This window comes from Oncorhynchus tshawytscha, unplaced genomic scaffold, assembly GCF_018296145.1.
Source record: "Oncorhynchus tshawytscha isolate Ot180627B unplaced genomic scaffold, Otsh_v2.0 Un_contig_7960_pilon_pilon, whole genome shotgun sequence".
Classification (NCBI taxonomy): Eukaryota; Metazoa; Chordata; class Actinopteri; order Salmoniformes; family Salmonidae; genus Oncorhynchus; species Oncorhynchus tshawytscha.
The window spans coordinates 71379-89808 of NW_024609238.1; the positions used below are offsets into that span (position 1 = coordinate 71379).

Below are 18430 nucleotides of genomic sequence, written 5' to 3' on the forward strand. Positions count from 1 at the left end.
CTTTTTGGCAACAATGCAAAACGTTATGTTTGGCGTAAAAGCAACACAGCTCATCACCCTGAACACACCATCCCCACTGTCAAACATGGTGGTGGCAGCATCATGGTTTGGGCCTGCTTTTCTTCAGCAGGGACAGGGAAGATGGTTAAAATTGATGGGAAGATGGATGGAGCCAAATACAGGACCATTCTGGAAGAAAACCTGATGGAGTCTGCAAAAGACCTGAGACTGGGACGGAGATTTGTCTTCCAACAAGAAAATGATCCAAAACATAAAGCAAAATCTACAATGGAATGGTTCAAAAATAAACATATTCAGGTGTTAGAATGGCCAAGTCAAAGTCCAGACCTGAATCCAATCGAGAATCTGTGGAAAGAACTGAAAACTGCTGTTCACAAATGCTCTCCATCCAACCTCACTGAGCTCGAGCTGTTTTGCAAGGAGGAATGGGAAAAAATTTCAGTCTCTCGATGTGCAAAACTGATAGAGACATACCCCAAGCGACTTACAGCTGTAATCGCAGCAAAAGGTGGCGCTACAAAGTATTAACTTAAGGGGGCTGAATAATTTTGCATGCCCAATTTTTCAGTTTTTGATTTGTTAAAAAAGTTTGAAATATCCAATAAATGTCGTTCCACTTCATGATTGTGTCCCACTTGTTGTTGATTCTTCACAAAAAATACAGTTTTATATCTTTATGTTTGAAGCCTGAAATGTGGCAAAAGGTCGCAAAGTTCAAGGGGGCCGAATACTTTCGCAAGGCACTGTATATGCACTAGGCTGTGTGTAGGTGAAGCTGATGGTGCATGGTGTGGATTAATACCATTTACAAGCATTGATATCACTGATTTGATGTACATGTAGGTGTCAGCAGGTACTAGCATTGATATCACTGATTTGATGTACAGTGAGGGAAAAATTATTTGATCCCCTGCTGATTTTGTATGTTTGCCCACTGACAAAGAAATGATCAGTCTATAATTTTAATGGTAGGTTTATTTGAACAGTGAGAGACAGAATAACAACAACAAAATCCAGAAAAACGCATGTCAAAAATGTTAGAAATTGATTTGCATTTTAATGAGGGAAATAAGTATTTGACCCCTCTGCAAAACATGACTTAGCACTTGGTGGCAAAACCCTTGTTGGCAATCACAGAGGTCAGACGTTTCTTGTAGTTGGCCACCAGGTTTGCACACATCTCAGGAGGGATTTTGTCCCACTCCTCTTTGCAGATCTTCTCCAAGTCATTAAGGTTTCGAGGCTAACGTTTGGAAACTCGAACCTTCAGCTCCCTCCACAGATTTTCGATGGGATTAAGGTCTGGAGACTGGCTAGGCCACTCCAGGACCTTAATGTGCTTCTTCTTGAGCCACTCCTTTGTTGCCTTAGCCATGTGTTTTGGGTCATTGTCATGCTGGAATACCCATCCACGATACATTTCCAATGCCCTGGCTGAGGGAAGGAGGTTCTCACCCAAGACATGACGGTACATGGCCCCGTACATTGTCCCTTTGATGTGGTGAAGTAGTCCTGTCCCCTTAGCAGAAAAACACCCCCAAAGCATAATGTTTCCACCTCCATGTTTGACGGTGGGGATGGTGTTCTTGGGGTCATAGGCAGCATTCCTCCTCCTCCAAACACAGCGAGTTGAGTTGATGCCAAAGAGCTCCATTTTGGTCTCATCTGACCACAACACTTCCAGCCAGTTGTCCTCTGAATCATTCAGATGTTCATTGGCAAACTTCAGACGGGCATGTATATGTGCTTTCTTGAGCAGGGGGACCTTGCAGGCGCTGCAGGATTTCAGTCCTTCACGGCGTAGTTTGTTACCAATTGTATAAAACACACCTGGGAGCCAGAAATCTTTCTGATTGAGAGGGGGTCAAATACTTATTTCTCTCATTTAAATGCAAATCAATTTATAACATTTTTGACATGCGTTTTTCTGGATTTTTTTGTTGTTATTCTGTCTCTCACTGTTCAAATGAACCTACCATTAATATTATAGACTGATCATTCTTTGTCAGTGGGCAAACGTACAAAATCAGCAGGGGATCAAATACTTTTTTCCCTCACTGTACATGTATCAGCAGGTACTAGCATTGATATCACTGATTTAATGTACATGTAGGTGTCAGCAGGTGCTAGCATTGATATCACTGATTTGATGTACATGTAGGTGTCAGCAGGTACTAGCATTGATATCACTGATTTGATGTACATGTAGGTGTCAGCAGGTGCTAGCATTGATACTAAGGGCTGTAGGATCATTCAGTGGTTGGTGAAACACCTCAAAGGATCCAGTCTCTTAGCACACTCTCACACCTCTCTGCTGCCTGCTTCTCTGCTCTGCTTGTCCTCATTATGGAAAAGCTGTTCCACTTGGCATCACATTTAACCCCTCACTTTCCACTGAGACAAGCAAAGTGGGTCACAGGATCTGAAGCACTAAACATGCCAATGGGAAGTACATGCTAGAAACAAGAATGAAAACTGAGTGATGGAGAAGATGGGAAACAGACAGGAGGAGGCTTAGTGACAAGACGTAAATGACAGTCATATACTGTATGGATAGAGAGAAAGACATTACAGACTGGAGAGGGACACACATCTAGTCAAGAAAGGAATATGAAAGCTTGTGTAAATATGTTGAGTAAATAAGGAAGTAGTTGCCTGAAGGAAGCTTTCATTCAAACCTACAATCAAACCAGCATATTGTTTTTCCACCCTAAACATATACACTGTTAGAAGTTTGGTATTTTCATAAACTACAGTATAACAAAATGGCTGAATTAACAAATAAGTCAAAATAGAGTTTACAGCATTTTCTGTGGACTACAATGATGGTTGCAACCAAACAAATTCAGTCAAATAATATAATTACTGTATTTAATTAAGCAAAATGATTAACTAGCTAGGCACTGTAAGCTAACATTACAAGTTCAACATAGCATGCTTCAGACAATCCACAAATCTATAAATGAATCATGGTTCATAATACAGTTTCATGCCACACGACACAAGGGGGTTTGTTGAACCAATAAATACATGTCATACCACGAATAAATTGTGAAGACACATCCAAAGCTTAATTCAAAAAAAAGAATGCATTTTTCCTTTAATGATTTACATTTTACAATTCTACAGCAGACCATTAGAATGTTTACCTCTTCAGAAGGCTGATTATATATCACCACCTGAATCAACTCTAAATCTTGGTCCAGGGGAAACGTTGGGGAACCATAAATGAAATGTTAGATTTTTTTTTAAAGTAAATAAACAATATGTTCTATCATGTAATATAAACAAACCTTTCATATCTGGAACAATCAATATTATGTAAAATATTAAATTACAATAAAGCACCATTTTCAATAATAATAATAATAATAATAATAATAATAATAATAATAATACAGACAGACATGACTGCTTCATGGTTTTACATAAGATGATGTAGTACCTCTGTTGGATTGCTACTGGAACGATGTCTAGATGACGAAAGTGGAATGCTCAAATGACATTACAAATGTGTAAGAGCAACGTCCATTTCAAAAATGTGAATCTCATTCATGGATGTAAAAATAATACATGCAACCACGTGGCTGACTACACATTTCTCGGATAACATTTCATTGCGATCACCATCTACACAACTAGCCTAACCAGTGTGATCCAATTAAGTAATGAGCGAGACAAGACTAAAAGCAAGATTATCAAGTAACAAGTCACTGTCCTTGTTCTAATTCACAACAGATTTCTTTGAAGTTGCTTCATAAATAATGCCATAAGCACGAAGTATTCTCAGAATGGATACAGAGGGGAAAGAAGGAAGGGAGGGAACACAAAATGTACCCACTTAGTCCTAGTTGCCCCACTAATACAGTATCATCTACCCCTTGACCTACACCAGACCAAAGAAAAAAACTCATTCTGCAGAAAACATTGCAGTCAGTCTCCCACCCACCCGGTCTCCCTCCCTCGTATACTGTGGGTGCTCTGGACAGCGGCTGCAGAGCTGCAGTTCATATCATGCACGCCACCCCTCAGTGGAGTTGTCCTGGAATTTACAGGCCTGGAAGTCATTCTACAGTACACACACTGTTGATGCACTGTGCATTTCTTAATGCACCATTGACTGCTAATCTTCACTCAAATTGGCAAGGCAGTGCACAAACATACCATGTACAGAAAAGCATGGTACCTAAAATCCCTCCTCACTCCCACACACTTGCAAGTCTATGTACTTAGAGAAACAGAGAGCAGATCCAATAAAACTGTACATTTTAGAGCTCGTAGACAGTACTTAAACCGACTGGAATCAAAGCCCTACTGCCCAAAATTACAGAAACATGATAGACACACTTGTTTTAAAACTTAAAAACACATTTTTATGTCAAAGTAATCATGTTGTAGAATGTGCAAACGGTTTGTGTAGGCCTATCTTCCTGACATGTCAACTTCAGAGAACAACCCATTCAACTATGTTACAGTACAATAAGAAGGCCTCCACATACTACTAACAAGAGGGTTCAATGTGCCCACCTTGAGGCTAACCTCTGCTATGACAGACTATGAAAGGACGTCAGGCCAAAAAATAATTGTGGAGATCTATTCACTACATATTTTCCTCTTGCAAATCACTGAACTGACACATAAGATGGTTGCATTCACAAAATAAATAGAAGTAAAACTGTTAAGCATAAGCATTACTCGATCCACAGATGTCAATAAAACCTCTGAGACATTCATATCATAACAGTATCCAAGAGAGGGATTAGAACAAACACCAGTAACCATTAAACAAACATAATGATAGGTAGACTGTGTAAATTGCTGTTTAAAAAAACATCAGGGCAGAGATACGCTCCTCATGAACAATTCTGTACAATAATGTTGATATATTACAAGCTGCATCAAAGTCAGATGAGAAGAACAGGTATAAATCAGTCTGTATACTGGAGGTCCAGATCCACTAGCCCATCAGTAACCACTAGCCTCAGTCTTTTGGGCTTACGGTCTGAGACCGGGGTACTCAAGGAGTGGGAGGATGTGGGAGCATGGTGGGATGTTGGTGGGTGGTCTATGGGCTGGCACTGCTGTTGCGTGTCCCTCTTGCAGTGGTCATCCTGGCCTTTAAGCCCTGAAAAGCCCCCCACAGAGAAAGATGGTGAGTGTGAGAGTTGGGGTCCACATGGCTCCAGAACTAGCCTCCCCTGGGTGCCCGAAGGCTCCATGAGGCAGCGGTACGTATAGTTGGTGGGCGGTGACCCTGGGTAATCTCCCAGGCCCATGGTGACTGAGTGGTCACCAGTAAAATTGACCACATAAGGTGGACCTTGGTGACCATAAGAGTAGGAGAAGGAGGAGGAGGGGGGCTGCTGTTTGTTTGCTGGTGTCTGTGATCCAGAGGGAGAGCTGTGTGTTACTTGGGGGCTATTGTGCTGAGACATAGAGGGAGAGAGCGAGGTGGAAAAGGTCAAGTCTGAGGAATCGTAACACAGTTTGTCAGGTGACGCCGATGTGGCATAGGAAGAGTGAGGGTTCTGGGAGTGCACAGCACCACAGGGCTTGTCCTGATTCAAACGTTTGCCATGAGAACCATAACTCTGAGGTGCGTGGCTGGGGAAAAAGAAAGGCCTTGGGAGAGTGGAGAAGTTTTTGCTGCCAAAGCTGGTTTCAGTGTATTGAGGTTTGTCAGAGGGAGGCTTCTCCAAAGCTGTCGTTGTACTTTTACTGGATGTCTGGAAATAATCTGGATGGACTTTGTCATTGGGAAGATTTGACTTGATGGGGTAGTTTGATGCATTGAGACGAACTGGATCTTTTCCTGAAATGATGCTATAACTGGGCATGCTACCTTTATGGCCGCCAGTGCTAAAACCTGAACATTTGTTACTCTGGTGGACCTTGTCAGTGTCACTGTACCTAGATTTGGCAATATGAGCTTTGGCCGCAATTTTAGGGTTGCCAGCGACAATATTAACTTTAGAAGGGGCACTATTCAAATTCTGACTTGGTTTCCCTCCTTGAAACTTAAGCACACTCTGGATCACACTGGAGCTTTTGTCATACGTGTTGCGAAAAGCATCTCCTACATTAGGATTTAATTGTGAGCCAAACTTGTTAGAAACCACTTGAGGTGAATGGACGGACTTGACTGAGTAATTCTGGGGCACAGTTTTGAAGGAACTTGGCACTGGCTGAGAGGTGGAAAAAGATTGAGATTTGTTGGAAGAGCTCATCAGGTGGAAGGGACCCGGAATTTTGACTTGAGGCTGGACCTTAGAAAAATTGGAATGAGCAGAACTAGCCTTAGTACCATTGGTGCTCTGATGGTGAACATTGACTGGGTTATTGTGGGAATGGGAACCGATGGATGGAGTATTTGCATTAAACATGAATGATTCTTTCTGAGAGTAGTGGGTTTTGGCTGCTGAAGATAAGGCCTGTGTCTTAGAATCTTCTTTTGACAATTTCATCCCAGGATTTTTCATCAAAAAACGATCCATGAAAGTCCCCTCAGCGCTGCTCAGGGGTGTAAAACAAAAATTTGCATTGAGCTGTCCTCTGTCTTTGGAAGTATCCTTAACTCCACAATCCAGAGACTCATTTTTGGAGCACACAAGACCATTAAGAAATTGCTGATCCTCTGCATTGAAGATACTTCCTGGGCTTGGAGGGCCAAGGTATGGGGTTTCTGGGTTCCAAGCATCCGAGGGGCTATGAGAGAGGGGACTACTAAAGGGCCCGCTGGGTGGATCCATTGGACAGAGGTCTATTGGGGAGGTTTGGAGGATGTTCTGTGGATGATAGAACCCTTCAAGATTGAGACACTGGAAGTCGAGGAGATCTTCACAGCAATTAGCAAAGCTGGATTCTGTGGAAAGCATCCTTTCTGGAAAACTGAACGGTGGAGACTGAGACTGGGATGGAATCTTTGAGGTGGAAGCAGTGTAATCAGAAGGTATGTTTTTTTCTAAGGATTGTGACTGACATAACCCTTCTGAGAGTTTAGAAAGACTATTGTCTATCTGTAGCAGGTTATGACTAAGACAAGAAGTTCCCATCTCTCCAGTTGCAACCTTACGAGCAGTCTCTGTTTTCTGCCTTTCTTTCCGTCCCCTTCCCCTTCCCCTTCCTCCCCTATTAGTGATTTTTGGCATGGCCCTCTCATTCATTGTTTCAGGAGCATAGGCCATCACATCAGAACCCAAAGGTTGGGGTGAGTTAAGGGTCAAGGGTGAGAGAGATAAAGTGAGGGGGGGAGGTTCTTTTTTCTGAAGAACAGCAGAGGAATCTTTTAAAGTGTTGCACTTGATTGCACTGTTGAGTTTCTGGCAGGTGGGAGGTTGAGAAGGGCACTCTTCTTTTGGCTTAACGCATGTCATTTCCTTCTTCTCTTTTTCAGACTCTGCTTCAATCTGCTCCAACACCTGGCTGTCCACCTCCCATACACCCTGTATTTTTCTCCGCAGTTTGATCCGTGGTAAGGGTTGGTCTTCATCCTTTACTTTGTGTTCATGCAGTTCCCCACTGTCAACCAAAGTACTCTCTACTCCAATACAAGTATCCTTCACTTGTTCTCTGTCTTCAGCCAAGGATGGAATATCTTTCTCTTTTTCACAGATTCTAACAGGACTTGGTGTGACTTGATAGTCACATTGCAGTCCCCCCACTCCGACAGACATACCCTCACTAGAAATTGTATGGCCCTTTTCTCCTGGCAGTTGCTTTACTCCATAAACAACCTCGTCTAGCACCTCATTTATCTCTACCTCGCTGAGCTCCCCCTGTCCTTTTTTTTTCTCTTTTGAGTCTACAGCTACAACCTCACTCTGCCTGTTCATCAAAATGGGACCTCTATCTTTCAAACTCCCCAATCTGCCTCGTCTAACTTTACGTCTCTTCCAAAATCGTACGTCATGAGTCTCCTTCCCATCTGCCTGGGCACCCTTCTCCATTTCTAAGTTTAAGATTGACACAGAATCTAAAATGGCCCTATAAGGCTCCAATTGTTGTGAATCAATAGACTTTTCTGCTTCAATAATCAAATCCTCTCCTCCTGCAGGTCTGTCCAACTCCCACACTTTGCCCCTCTTTCTCTTAAAACGAATTTTGAAGTTGAGGCTCTGCCCTTTCCCGTTCTCTTCCTTGCATGTTTGTGAGGTGAGTGAATTCAGTAACTGTGATTCTGGCTTCTTCCCTCCTTCATTTACATGTTCTTTTTTAGAATCCAGTGAGATTTCACCATGTCCTGCTTTGTGTTTGTCCTCATCAGATTCATTCTCCAGTACCTCTGAGTCTCGGGTCCCTCTTTTATACTTTCCTGCACTCCTCCGTGGCCGGTCTTGTTCCAGTTGATTGACTCTGGGACGCAGCATTCTGGGCATTGCATTTTGTTTTGCTGTCCTCTTGAAGGTCTGTGTCCGAGATTGGACCCCAAACTCTGAAACGGTAGACTTAGGGTCCCTATTAGACCGCAACCCACCTCTACCGCTGTCCTCCAACACTTTGATAGCTTTAGTTTCTCTTCCTGAACACAGAGTAAGATTCTGCCTCAGCTCTGTGGAAGGTTTGAGGTCCTTGGAGGATGGCTCTGACACAGGAGAGTTGATGCTCTGCTCAGAGTCAGTCTCCACCGAATTACGGAACATCCGTTTCTTCAGAGGAATGTTGGCCTGGGTGTGTGTCTGAAGATATTCTGAAGGAGGGGGAGACTTGGAAAGCCTATCTTTCACTGGGATTAAATCCTCATTACTTTGTGGCGAGTGAATATGCAAGTCTTGACCTGGACCCTCAAGTTTCATCTTATTAGCCCTTCCTTTCCCCCGTTTGGAAGTTATCCCACTTTGTGTTGTTGCATGAGGCAAACTATTTGTCTGTGCATCAGATAATATTTGTTCCCTAACCTCTTTCCCTCCATCATTATTTGCCTCTCTGCCATCTTCCATTTGTTTATGGTTGGAGGAAATTAGATCTTTCTTTCCTGTGTTCCCACTTCCTGAACCCCCAGCCTTCTGATCCCAATCTTTTCTTAGAATATCAGAAAGCAGAACCCTCACCTGTTTGATGACAACACCCTTCTTGTCCATAGTTATACTACTCCCCATTTCAGACACCCTCTCATTCTTACCTCCATCCTTTCTGACAATGCTGTCACAACTTTTGCTATTTTGTCCTCCTGCTTTTCCATTACTCTGTTCTTCTACATCATTTCGCCCTCTAAGCACCCTCTTATCACAGCCAACAACTTGAGATTGTACACTTTTACTATTTAGTTTTGCCCCTCTATCAATGTCGTTTACACTCCCCCTATGCCCCTTCCCAGCCACACTAACCTTCCCCCCCCCACCAGCAGCTTCTATTTCAATGACCTTCTCACCTGCCCCTTTCTCACCATGTAATAAATCGACCTTCACCACAGCAGTCTGTTCCCTTCCTACATCAACTTTGTTAATCTTAGCCTTGAAATACATTTCCCTCACCCCTTTCTTACCTTCAGCGTCTGACAACTCCCTGCCTGCTTCCTCCATGGACTTCTGCTGGGACCTGGACACTCTGGTGTCTGCCTCTCCTCCCTGTGTAGCTGATCTAGCCATCTGTTCTGCTTGCACTGGTACGCTGCTCTCTCTTCTCACAATGCCCTTTCCCTCCAATCCTGGACAGGCCCTTTCTTCTGCTACACTTCCCGGCACAGACACTCTTATCAAGCTAACTGTGACTTGCTTCAGTCCTGACATTACCGGAACATGGTCAAATGAGGGGGAAGAGAGGGAAATGGTGCTAGGGGTGGTAGTGACAAGGGGAGTACTAATGGGTTTCTGGTGATTCCCAGGCTTCTTGGCTTTGTCCAAAACACTTTGGCAAACTTCAACTCTTTTACCAGAGGGTTTGCTCGCCACAAGTGTCCCGTCAGTCCCCGATTCTCCAATGGTTTTGATTTCCACTTTCAGATCCACTGGTTTGTGATCTGCATCCTGAGCCTTGCTGCCTTTGGGCCCGCCTCCACCAGTGTATGTTCTGTTGCTGATGTATGCCACATCATTGTTGTTACCGCTGGTGTTATTTTCAATGGTTATGCAATTGGTTCCATGAATATCTTTGATAACATTGTGCGTGGCATCTTTTCCACTACAGCTATCCATGTGTTTCTGAGGACTTGCGCTGTTGCTTTTTCTGCAAATGGATTTGGTGAGTTCAATGCGCTTGCAAATGATTTTGTTCTTCTTCTTGGTTCTGGAAACAGACTGGCGTGTGTGACAGTTTCTGATCATGCTCCTTGTTCTGGAAGAGATCCTTGTCTGGACAGATACTTTTTCCACCACTCGAAGGGGCTTTCCACCCAGTATCTGTCCACAAACTGCTGGTCCAGCATTCTGTTGAGAAGACAAGGAAGAGTGAAGAGTGAAAGGCTTCAGGTTTAACTCACAAGTATTGCTGCTCTTCTCTATTTTGTCATTCTCTTTGGTTGTACAGCAGAGAGCAGCTTGTACCTTCCTCCACTTGTCTTTTGTCTCCACATGTTCAAGCTGATGCAGCAAGGCCCTCTCTTTGCTGGTGGGGTCCTTGCAGCTCAACAAGAAGTTGAACGTGTGGCGCCGTACTCGGACCCGAAGGTCCCTCAACACCACCTCTGATAGGGATGGCATTATCAGCCGTTGCTGCTTCATTCCCGATATCCTCCTTTGCCCCTCCTGTTTCAACCTTTTGGTCTTCCTGCTCATCATCAGAGCATTTCTCTTCATCTGCTGGGTAAATGAATTCCTTGAAGGGATAGCTGAGACAGGAAGACAAAGATCTAAGAAATTCAGGCAAAACCAATAGCATAACAAATAAATGCATACTGCACCTGACAATACATTCTAGTTGCATACTGTCACTAACTGTCTTATCTGCAATACATTTAGCAATAGACAGTTTATTGCTCAATGACCAATACATAGTACCACTTGTATCTTCATAGAATGAGAATTTCGGGCATTGTTAAAAGACATGAACACCGTTAGCTTAATGTTTGAAACGAGAGACACAAACTTACCTGAATTTGAAAATGTAAATGTAGGCCGAAATGTAGGAGGACAGGGTGCTTTCCCTCTGTTAAGACGAAGGTCTGTGTCTCTGAGGCGGTACTTCTGGCCAGACAGGTCATTAGAGTCATCACAACCAGGCTGCCTCTCTCTGTGTCGGAAGTGACCCTCTCCTTTTCTAAATAATAAAGAAATAGTATAATGTTACACGTCATTATATAGTACCAGTCAAAAGTTTGGACACACATTCAAGGATTTTACTTTATTTTTTTACTATTTTCTACATTGTAAAATAATAGTGAAGACATCAAAACTATGAAATAACACATATGGAATCATATAGTAAGTCAAAAAAGTGTTAAACAGATAAAAAATAGATATTTTAGATTCTTCAAAGTAGCCACCCTTTGCCTTGATAACAGCTTTGCAGACTCTTGGCATTCTCTCAACCAGCTTCACCTGGAATGCTTTTCCAACCGTCTTGATGGATTAGGTGTGTCCAAACTTTTGACTGGTAATGTAGAAGAAACACAAACCAATAACATTTGTAATTTTGGGGCCTTTCTCATGCTGTCTGTCTGTCTGTACGTCTGTACGTCTGTACATCTGTCTGTCTGTACATCTGTACATCTGTCTGTCTGTCTGTACATCTGTCTGTTTCTGTACCGTCTGTCTGTACATCTGTACATCTGTCAGAGGAGTTGGTGGTTGAATCTGTCTGTCTGTACATCTGTACATCTGTACGCCTGTCTGTACATCTGTACATCTGTACGTCTGTCTGTCTGTACATCTGTACGTCTGTCTGTCTGTACATCTGTACGTCTGTCTGTCTGTACATCTGTACGTCTGTCTGTCTGTCTCTGTACGTCTGTCTGTCTGTACATCTGTACGTCTGTCTGTCTGTACATCTGTACGCTGTATTTCTGTCTGTCTGTACATCTGTCCACAAACGTCTGTCTGTCTGTACATCTGTACGTCCTTCAAGACGGTTGGAAAAGCTGTCTGTTGAGAGAATCTGTACGCTGTCTGTCTGTACATTGTACGTCTGTACATCTGTCTGTCTGTCTGTCTGTCTGTATGTATGTATAAGTTAATCTGGTCATTGAGACAATGAGCAGATATGTCTCAATCCTCTCACCTCTCACAGGTGCAGCATTCACACATTTCATTGTCTTCTCCAAAAAAGCTGTCGCCATAGTAACAGGTGATCTCCTCCCCAGGTGCGATGGGCCTCACCACTTTTACACAGCCTCCATTCTTATCACCAGGAACAAACTGGAGAGAAGGGGAGGTGAGGGAAGAAACAAGGTGACATCGCTAGCCCTGGGGATGTAACACTTCAAACAATAAAACCATAATAGTACAAACAAAAGACACAGACGAGGAGGATAATAACAATAATCATGTATAACAACACTTCTATAAAAAGGGAACAATGCTTAACAGAAACAAACACAGAGTGTGATTAAAAATATAGAAGAGTAACATGACTAATAATATATAACATTGTTGATTACCTTACAGTTTGGTCTGCAGTCTTCACCCAGGAAACAGAAACAAACATATGGTTACAATACAGATATAACAACTTAAAAACACTGGAAATTGTGCCATGCGTCTGTATAATAAAAGTATTGACCATTAGCAAATCCTGTGAAGCTCTGCTGTAGGGGAGCACATTAAATAACAGGATTAGATTAGTGCATTTGATTTGATCACTCTAGATCTAATGTATGACTTGTTAGGATTGCCTAATTAAGATAAATCCCATAAGCAAATGCTCTGTCTGTGTGTTCTGTGATAGTGTATGGACAGTGGGTTTCTGTTTTAGTGTGTGTACAGTGCCTGTACAGTGTGGCAGACAGTAACTGGGGTTGAATCTTGAAAAACTCACCGTGGTTGATGAAAGCCGCAGGCCCAAGCCAGAGTTGTGCACAGCGCTTACGAGTGGAGTACATCACACTAAAGTCATTCACCCCTGCTCTCAGAACAGCACTGTCTGCTGGACTCAGCTCGGCTATACAACCCAACAGAACCTCCATCCGCTCACCTACAAACCTGCAGCATTCAGCGTCACAGTTAAACATGATATATAAAAACACAGACAAGATGTATCTAATCTGCAGAGTTACACATGACTATTGAATGCAACTGTTAAAAGAAGTTGAACCTTACCAGTGCTTGGTAGAGGTTATCTTTGCTCCGTTGGTTTCTGAAGAGTATCGGTCACATGACTCAATCTGGACACCACTATCCAACAGGAAGGCACAGAGGTAGCGATACACCTGAAGAAATAATAGCTGTCAAGACCATGCATATAGCCAAGCATGTTCATGCACACAATCATGAATACCCACAGAGTGAAAATAGGTCATATTAGCAAACTGCCCAAACTAATAAGAAAAAATGACAGAGGCAACAAAAGTAAATGAACAAATGAAATAAATTACACTGACTAAAGAAAGGAAGGGGCAATCAAAAACGTACTTCTAGTGCACACTGATATAACAGGGTTAACTGATCCTGCAAACACACACTTACATGCTGTTTCAGTAGTTCAAGACGGTGTGTTCCCAGTCCAGTGAAGTAGTCACAGGCCCAGTCTCCCACTGTGAGGGCCTCAAAGGTGGCTTGCAAGTCATGTGTGCGTTGGAAGCGTAGCAGAGTCTCTTTGAGGTAGCCCCAACGACGGACCTCTGGGGGGGGACTGCAGGGCGACAAGAGTTAGGTGTGTGCTGTTCTTTGCAATTGTGAATTAACTTTTCACCTCTTTGAAGAACGCTGAAGTTGTGCCTTAACTGCCTGATGAAGACAGAATACTAGACGTATAGAGGAACCATCAGGACCAAGCACAAGAAAAATGGTACAATGCATACATCTATGGCAAAAGTTTGTAATTTCACACACTTGTGTCAAATATGTAATGGATAGGAGAGATTTACCTGACGTTCATTTTATGGGTGCTGAACCCCAGCAAGGGGTCCAGCACCAAGCTGGTGGCCAGATCATCCGTCTCACACAGCTCCATCACACTCATTTTACTGCATCCTTCCATCGCCTCCCACCATCAGCATGCTGAAGGGACAGGGGTCGGGGTCAAGGGACAGGGCGATGCGACTGACAACCACCCACAACTGAGTCAAGTTGTCCTCGTATCCCCATACAAGCTAACGTTTGCCTTTATGTACGGCTTCGATAAGCTAGTTCTAGCTCAAACATAAGGTTATTTTAGAAACTAGCAAACTGACCAGCTAGCTAGCCTTCTGATTTTGATGTCTAAATTAGCATCATAGCTAGCAGCTAGCTACCGCAGGACATAGCGTTAAGCTGAAAGTCTAGCTAGTTAGCGTCTGACTCAGGCATAAGCAAACATGATAAATATAACTAGCTATATTGATTTATATAAGTTAGTCTGCAGATATATTTAGCATAACATTACCTGGGAGTATTTGATAACGAAAGCCGTTAGCTAGATTGTATCCGTAGTGGTTGCTAGCTAATCGCTAGCTGGCTATGTCAGATGTCGAGTCAGCTAACGTTACGTAGCTAGCTGATCCGCCGAAACACAGCAGTTTCTTGGTGTTGCCTCGTTGATTCAACGCTGCAAATGTAGTCAAATTAGCTAATCAGCTAGTTTCCACAGCAAAACGACTGACCCGAGGGAAGGAATATTTTTTTTAAATGTTTGTTATTCTCGTATCAGAAGTTGGGCGAACAACCACTGAGGTATGCGAGTAACACTGCTGCAGTGAAACCGAACTAGGGCCATATCCGTTGTTTTTCATTGGCTAGTGCCAAGGTCAATTTTACGCCAGTTACGAAATCTCTTACAGGCCATTTGTCAATAGGGAGAGGATGTACTATAGGTCTAGTAATACTGTTGGTTGTACCTGGTTGGGTTGGGTTCCAGTTGCTTGAATGGACAGTCGTTATTTATACATTTCAGTTTAACTTTCACGTTACACAAATGTATAACCCTCTCAAAAATAACACCGTTACATCGACAGAATCCATGGGTAAAGGACCCCGTCTCGGCCATCTACCACATTGGGGTAAGAAGTGGTCCTTCTTGGTGTTGGGGAAGTGTGCCCTTACACACACACACATGCTGGATGTCTTGCACAGGACACCGAGGGGATAACTCAGTGGAAGCTTGTAACTACCCAGGCTTAAGGTACAAATCATTGTAGATCGAGCCCATTCCAACTATACTGATGTTGTGCGCAAGTTCTCTAGACCTTGATTAGATTAAGCCAATACGCTTGGGTTAAATACAAAGCCAATATTACGATGTTAGCCTATTAAAACGAATTTACACAGGCAGACCAATTCTGATATTACTTCCTACCAATGGGTCACCTCTGAAATGTGATTGGTCAAAAGACCAATTATTGAAAAAAGATCAGAATTAGGCTGCCCGTGTGAGGCAATAGAACATTTAGCAAATGTCTAGGACTAGATTGAAGCCAGAAAACTGGAATCACTGAGGATTGATCCTGCCCCCATGTCCTATGAAAAATATTACATTTTATGGCACCACTGATTAAGGAAGACATGTGAAATCCCCCGGTACCAGCAAGGGCCTGATTTTGGCCCCAGGTGGTACCCACTACAATCAGACAGTTCACATTTTTACTTAGCCAGACATTTAACTTTCAAAGGAAAGGGTAATGTCACTGGAATTCACATTAGTGCTCACTAAAAATCAAGGAGACAGTTTCACATGATTGAAGACATCCAAATTGGAGCTGCAATTTATTACAATGCTCTGTCGTACAACAGGGATAATGTCATGTGCACGGGTAGAGGACATGGAGTGTTATGTGTCAAGCCCTCACTGACAGCAGCTTGTGTCGCACGTCTTGCCCTCCTTGCACACACAACCAGAGGCGCACTTGCTGCATCCAGTCGGGCAGCAGGAACAACAACCTGGAGGAATGATATAAGAGATTAGTACTGATAATTGACCATGACTGGTTTTCCAACAAGATCTGTGGCTGCTATATGAGAGGCCTGAAGGCATTTTATCTGGGCTAAAGGTTTAGCTGAATGTTAGACATGCCACTAGTGGCAGCATCTGGAGTTTGACTGGATATTCCATTTTAAAATTGACAATGCACTAAATACTTACAATGTAAGGAAAGATATGCAACTTTGTAATTTCAGGTGAAGGATTCCTTTAAAGCAGGGTTTCCAAACTTGCATCTTGGGCCCATGTTTAGATTGTTGCCCAAGCACTACACAGCTGATTCAAATAATCAAAGCTTGATGAGTTGATTATTTGATTCCGCTGTGTAGTGTTTGGGCAAAAATCAAAGTGTGCACCCAAGGGGTGGGCAGGACCGAGTTTGGGAACCCATGCTTTAAAGGGACACTAGGGTAGTCAATTTCGCTCTTAGGTCTCAATGGTGGGTTGCGCGTTGACACTGGGCGGATTTGATTATGCCCGTCCAGCGGGGCACAGCCTATGACCCTTGATGTGAACGGGCAAAAGTGGTGAGGGAGGAGCCGGTTGGCAAAGCGAACGGTCATTAATCTGCACCGCACGGACTTTGCAAACTAGTTGTTTTCATAGGGAAGACAGATAGAGATTTAGTATTGCACGTGAAGGCAATCCTAATCATTATTCCACGCGCATAATTACGTCACTGAGCGGGCTTTTTCCGGGCACCTGGCTCACGCCCAGGAGTGAGCCAGGTATAACGCACGCCTACCCGGGCCCAATTTGATCGAATCCTCTCATTGGTTTGGGATGTTCAGTCTGTCGAAGACGTGGCTAACAATTGTTCACAACTAAACTGTAAAGTTAAAATAGCAATCTGCACTGGTTACGGACTTTGACATTTCCAGGCCGCAATTTTAAATGAGAACTTGTTCTCAACTTGCCTACCTGGTTAAATAAAATAAAAAATAAGTTCGACATGTACCCATTGATTCTTTAAGAATTTAACTTAAATGCATAATGCGCTTAGTTTAGCTGTCGTATGCCTATTCCATCAGAACACAATATGAAATGCTTACAAGATATTGGAAAATAAACACTGAAGCTACAACTATATAATGGATAGTCAGTCCTTACATCCAATAGCGCAGTTTAAGTATACATTACTCTAGTTCCATCCGTTAGCGTCGCTTTGCTTCGACAGATTGCACTTTATAGATCACATACTTAGCAGAAGTTATTGCGGGTGTAACAATTCTTGTTCCGAGCTCAAAGATCAACACATGCACTTACTTTTCTTGGCACATTCGCAGTTTGTACACTTGCAGAGCCCACCGCAACTGCAGCTTCCAGCTATAAACAAAACAAGTCAACTACTAAATTAATAAGGGTCACCTGATTTGCAACTACATAAAAATCCATTGTACCCGTTCAGGTCAATTCGGAATTTAGAGATGAATCCCATTAGGCAAACTTACTTTTTGAGCAATCACAAGGATCCATTTTAGGTTTGAATTATATTTTAGCCCAAACAATTCAACAAGGCTGACCCAACTCCGTTCCAGTGGCGCTTTGTCTGCTATTGATTTGATATTTGGTTCAGCTGTTTTATATGATCGGAATTGATAGGGCAATGTGCAAAATAGAAATGTGCATTCGTGCTCCGCCTAGTTCTCCCGATAATACAATTTTACTATAAATTATTTCCTATAGATGCATTCGTTGTATACACTAGATGGCGCCCATTTAAAATGTAATCTCAAACATACAATATGTAGTATGTATCACAATATTATGGGTAATTCAACATTAGTGGCATATTGCGTCAATTTATCTTACATTATACACAAACCATGGCACATTTAAAGTTCCACTATGGAATATTGGCCGTTTCTTGAGACAAAAATGGTCCACTTTTATGGACAGTAATATTGTCCAGAATTTACTTCTCTAGACAGAAGGGGGGCTAACCTCCCCACACCCAAAAGTTTATATTGCACATCATGCATACGAACCATACAGCCGACACTCGAGCAAAACTTCCGTATTGTATCATCTTTAAGACAAAAACAGACAAAGTACAAATTCACTATTTTTTATTTTCTACCCGGTAACAGAGACAGGATTTTTGTGATTGGTTGGAAAACAAATTACATAAAAATAAAACATCATTTTATTTTTATTTAACGTTTTTGATTCATTTATATTTGAGCTTTTCTAGCCTGGGGCGCGTTCAGCAGGACTTAACGTTGTGATACGTTCGGATAGAAATAGGCTATGTAGAACAAACACCTCTGACACGAATACGAACACATCAGCTCTAGTCATGGCATTTCTATCTGCAACGTTCGACAACTGAACGTGGCCTTGTATTGACCCCAGAGACAGTGCATTAAGGAAAAACGTCCCTGATTGGTTAAAAAAAAAAAAAAAAACGTTTTACATTATCACAATA

The 18430-nt window shown here is 42.6% G+C and overlaps 1 protein-coding gene and 1 long non-coding RNA gene across 4 annotated transcripts; both read right to left on the bottom strand.

Moving 5' to 3' along the window:
- Positions 1-3095: 3095 nt before the first annotated feature.
- Positions 3096-14802, bottom strand: LOC112258987. 3 transcript variants are annotated; one of them, XM_042314592.1, is made up of 10 exons: positions 14473-14802; positions 13976-14108; positions 13575-13740; positions 13209-13318; positions 12928-13091; positions 12551-12570; positions 12172-12308; positions 11045-11211; positions 9503-10783; positions 3096-5146 (listed from the first exon to the last, which is right to left on the bottom strand). In XM_042314592.1, the coding sequence occupies exons 2-10, from the start codon at positions 14086-14088 to the stop codon at positions 4950-4952; spliced, it is 2355 nt and encodes a 784-aa protein (XP_042170526.1). In that variant the 5' UTR covers positions 14089-14108; positions 14473-14802; the 3' UTR covers positions 3096-4949. The 3 variants fall into 3 exon arrangements, with proteins under 3 accessions (XP_042170526.1, XP_042170525.1, XP_042170524.1); XM_042314591.1 differs by having other exon boundaries at positions 3096-10382; positions 10500-10783; positions 14473-14801; XM_042314590.1 differs by having other exon boundaries at positions 3096-10783; positions 14473-14801.
- A 1109-nt stretch (positions 14803-15911) lies between these two features.
- On the bottom strand, positions 15912-17931 carry LOC121844469. Its single transcript, XR_006081999.1, has 3 exons — positions 17454-17931; positions 17269-17348; positions 15912-15962 (listed from the first exon to the last, which is right to left on the bottom strand). It is a non-coding gene; the product is annotated as an uncharacterized LOC121844469 (long non-coding RNA).
- Positions 17932-18430: the final 499 nt, after the last annotated feature.

Bases quoted from the DNA above. Each gene is read 5' to 3' on its own strand.
- LOC112258987 (XM_042314590.1), bottom strand. From the start codon at position 14,088: ATGGAAGGATGCAGTAAAATGAGTGTGATGGAGCTGTGTGAGACGGAT. The intron at 13,741-13,975 runs GTAAATCTCTCC...GTCGCCCTGCAG, and splicing joins ACCCATAAAATGAACGTCAG to TCCCCCCCCAGAGGTCCGTC. The intron at 11,212-12,171 runs GTGAGAGGATTG...TTTATTATTTAG, and splicing joins GAATGCTGCACCTGTGAGAG to AAAAGGAGAGGGTCACTTCC.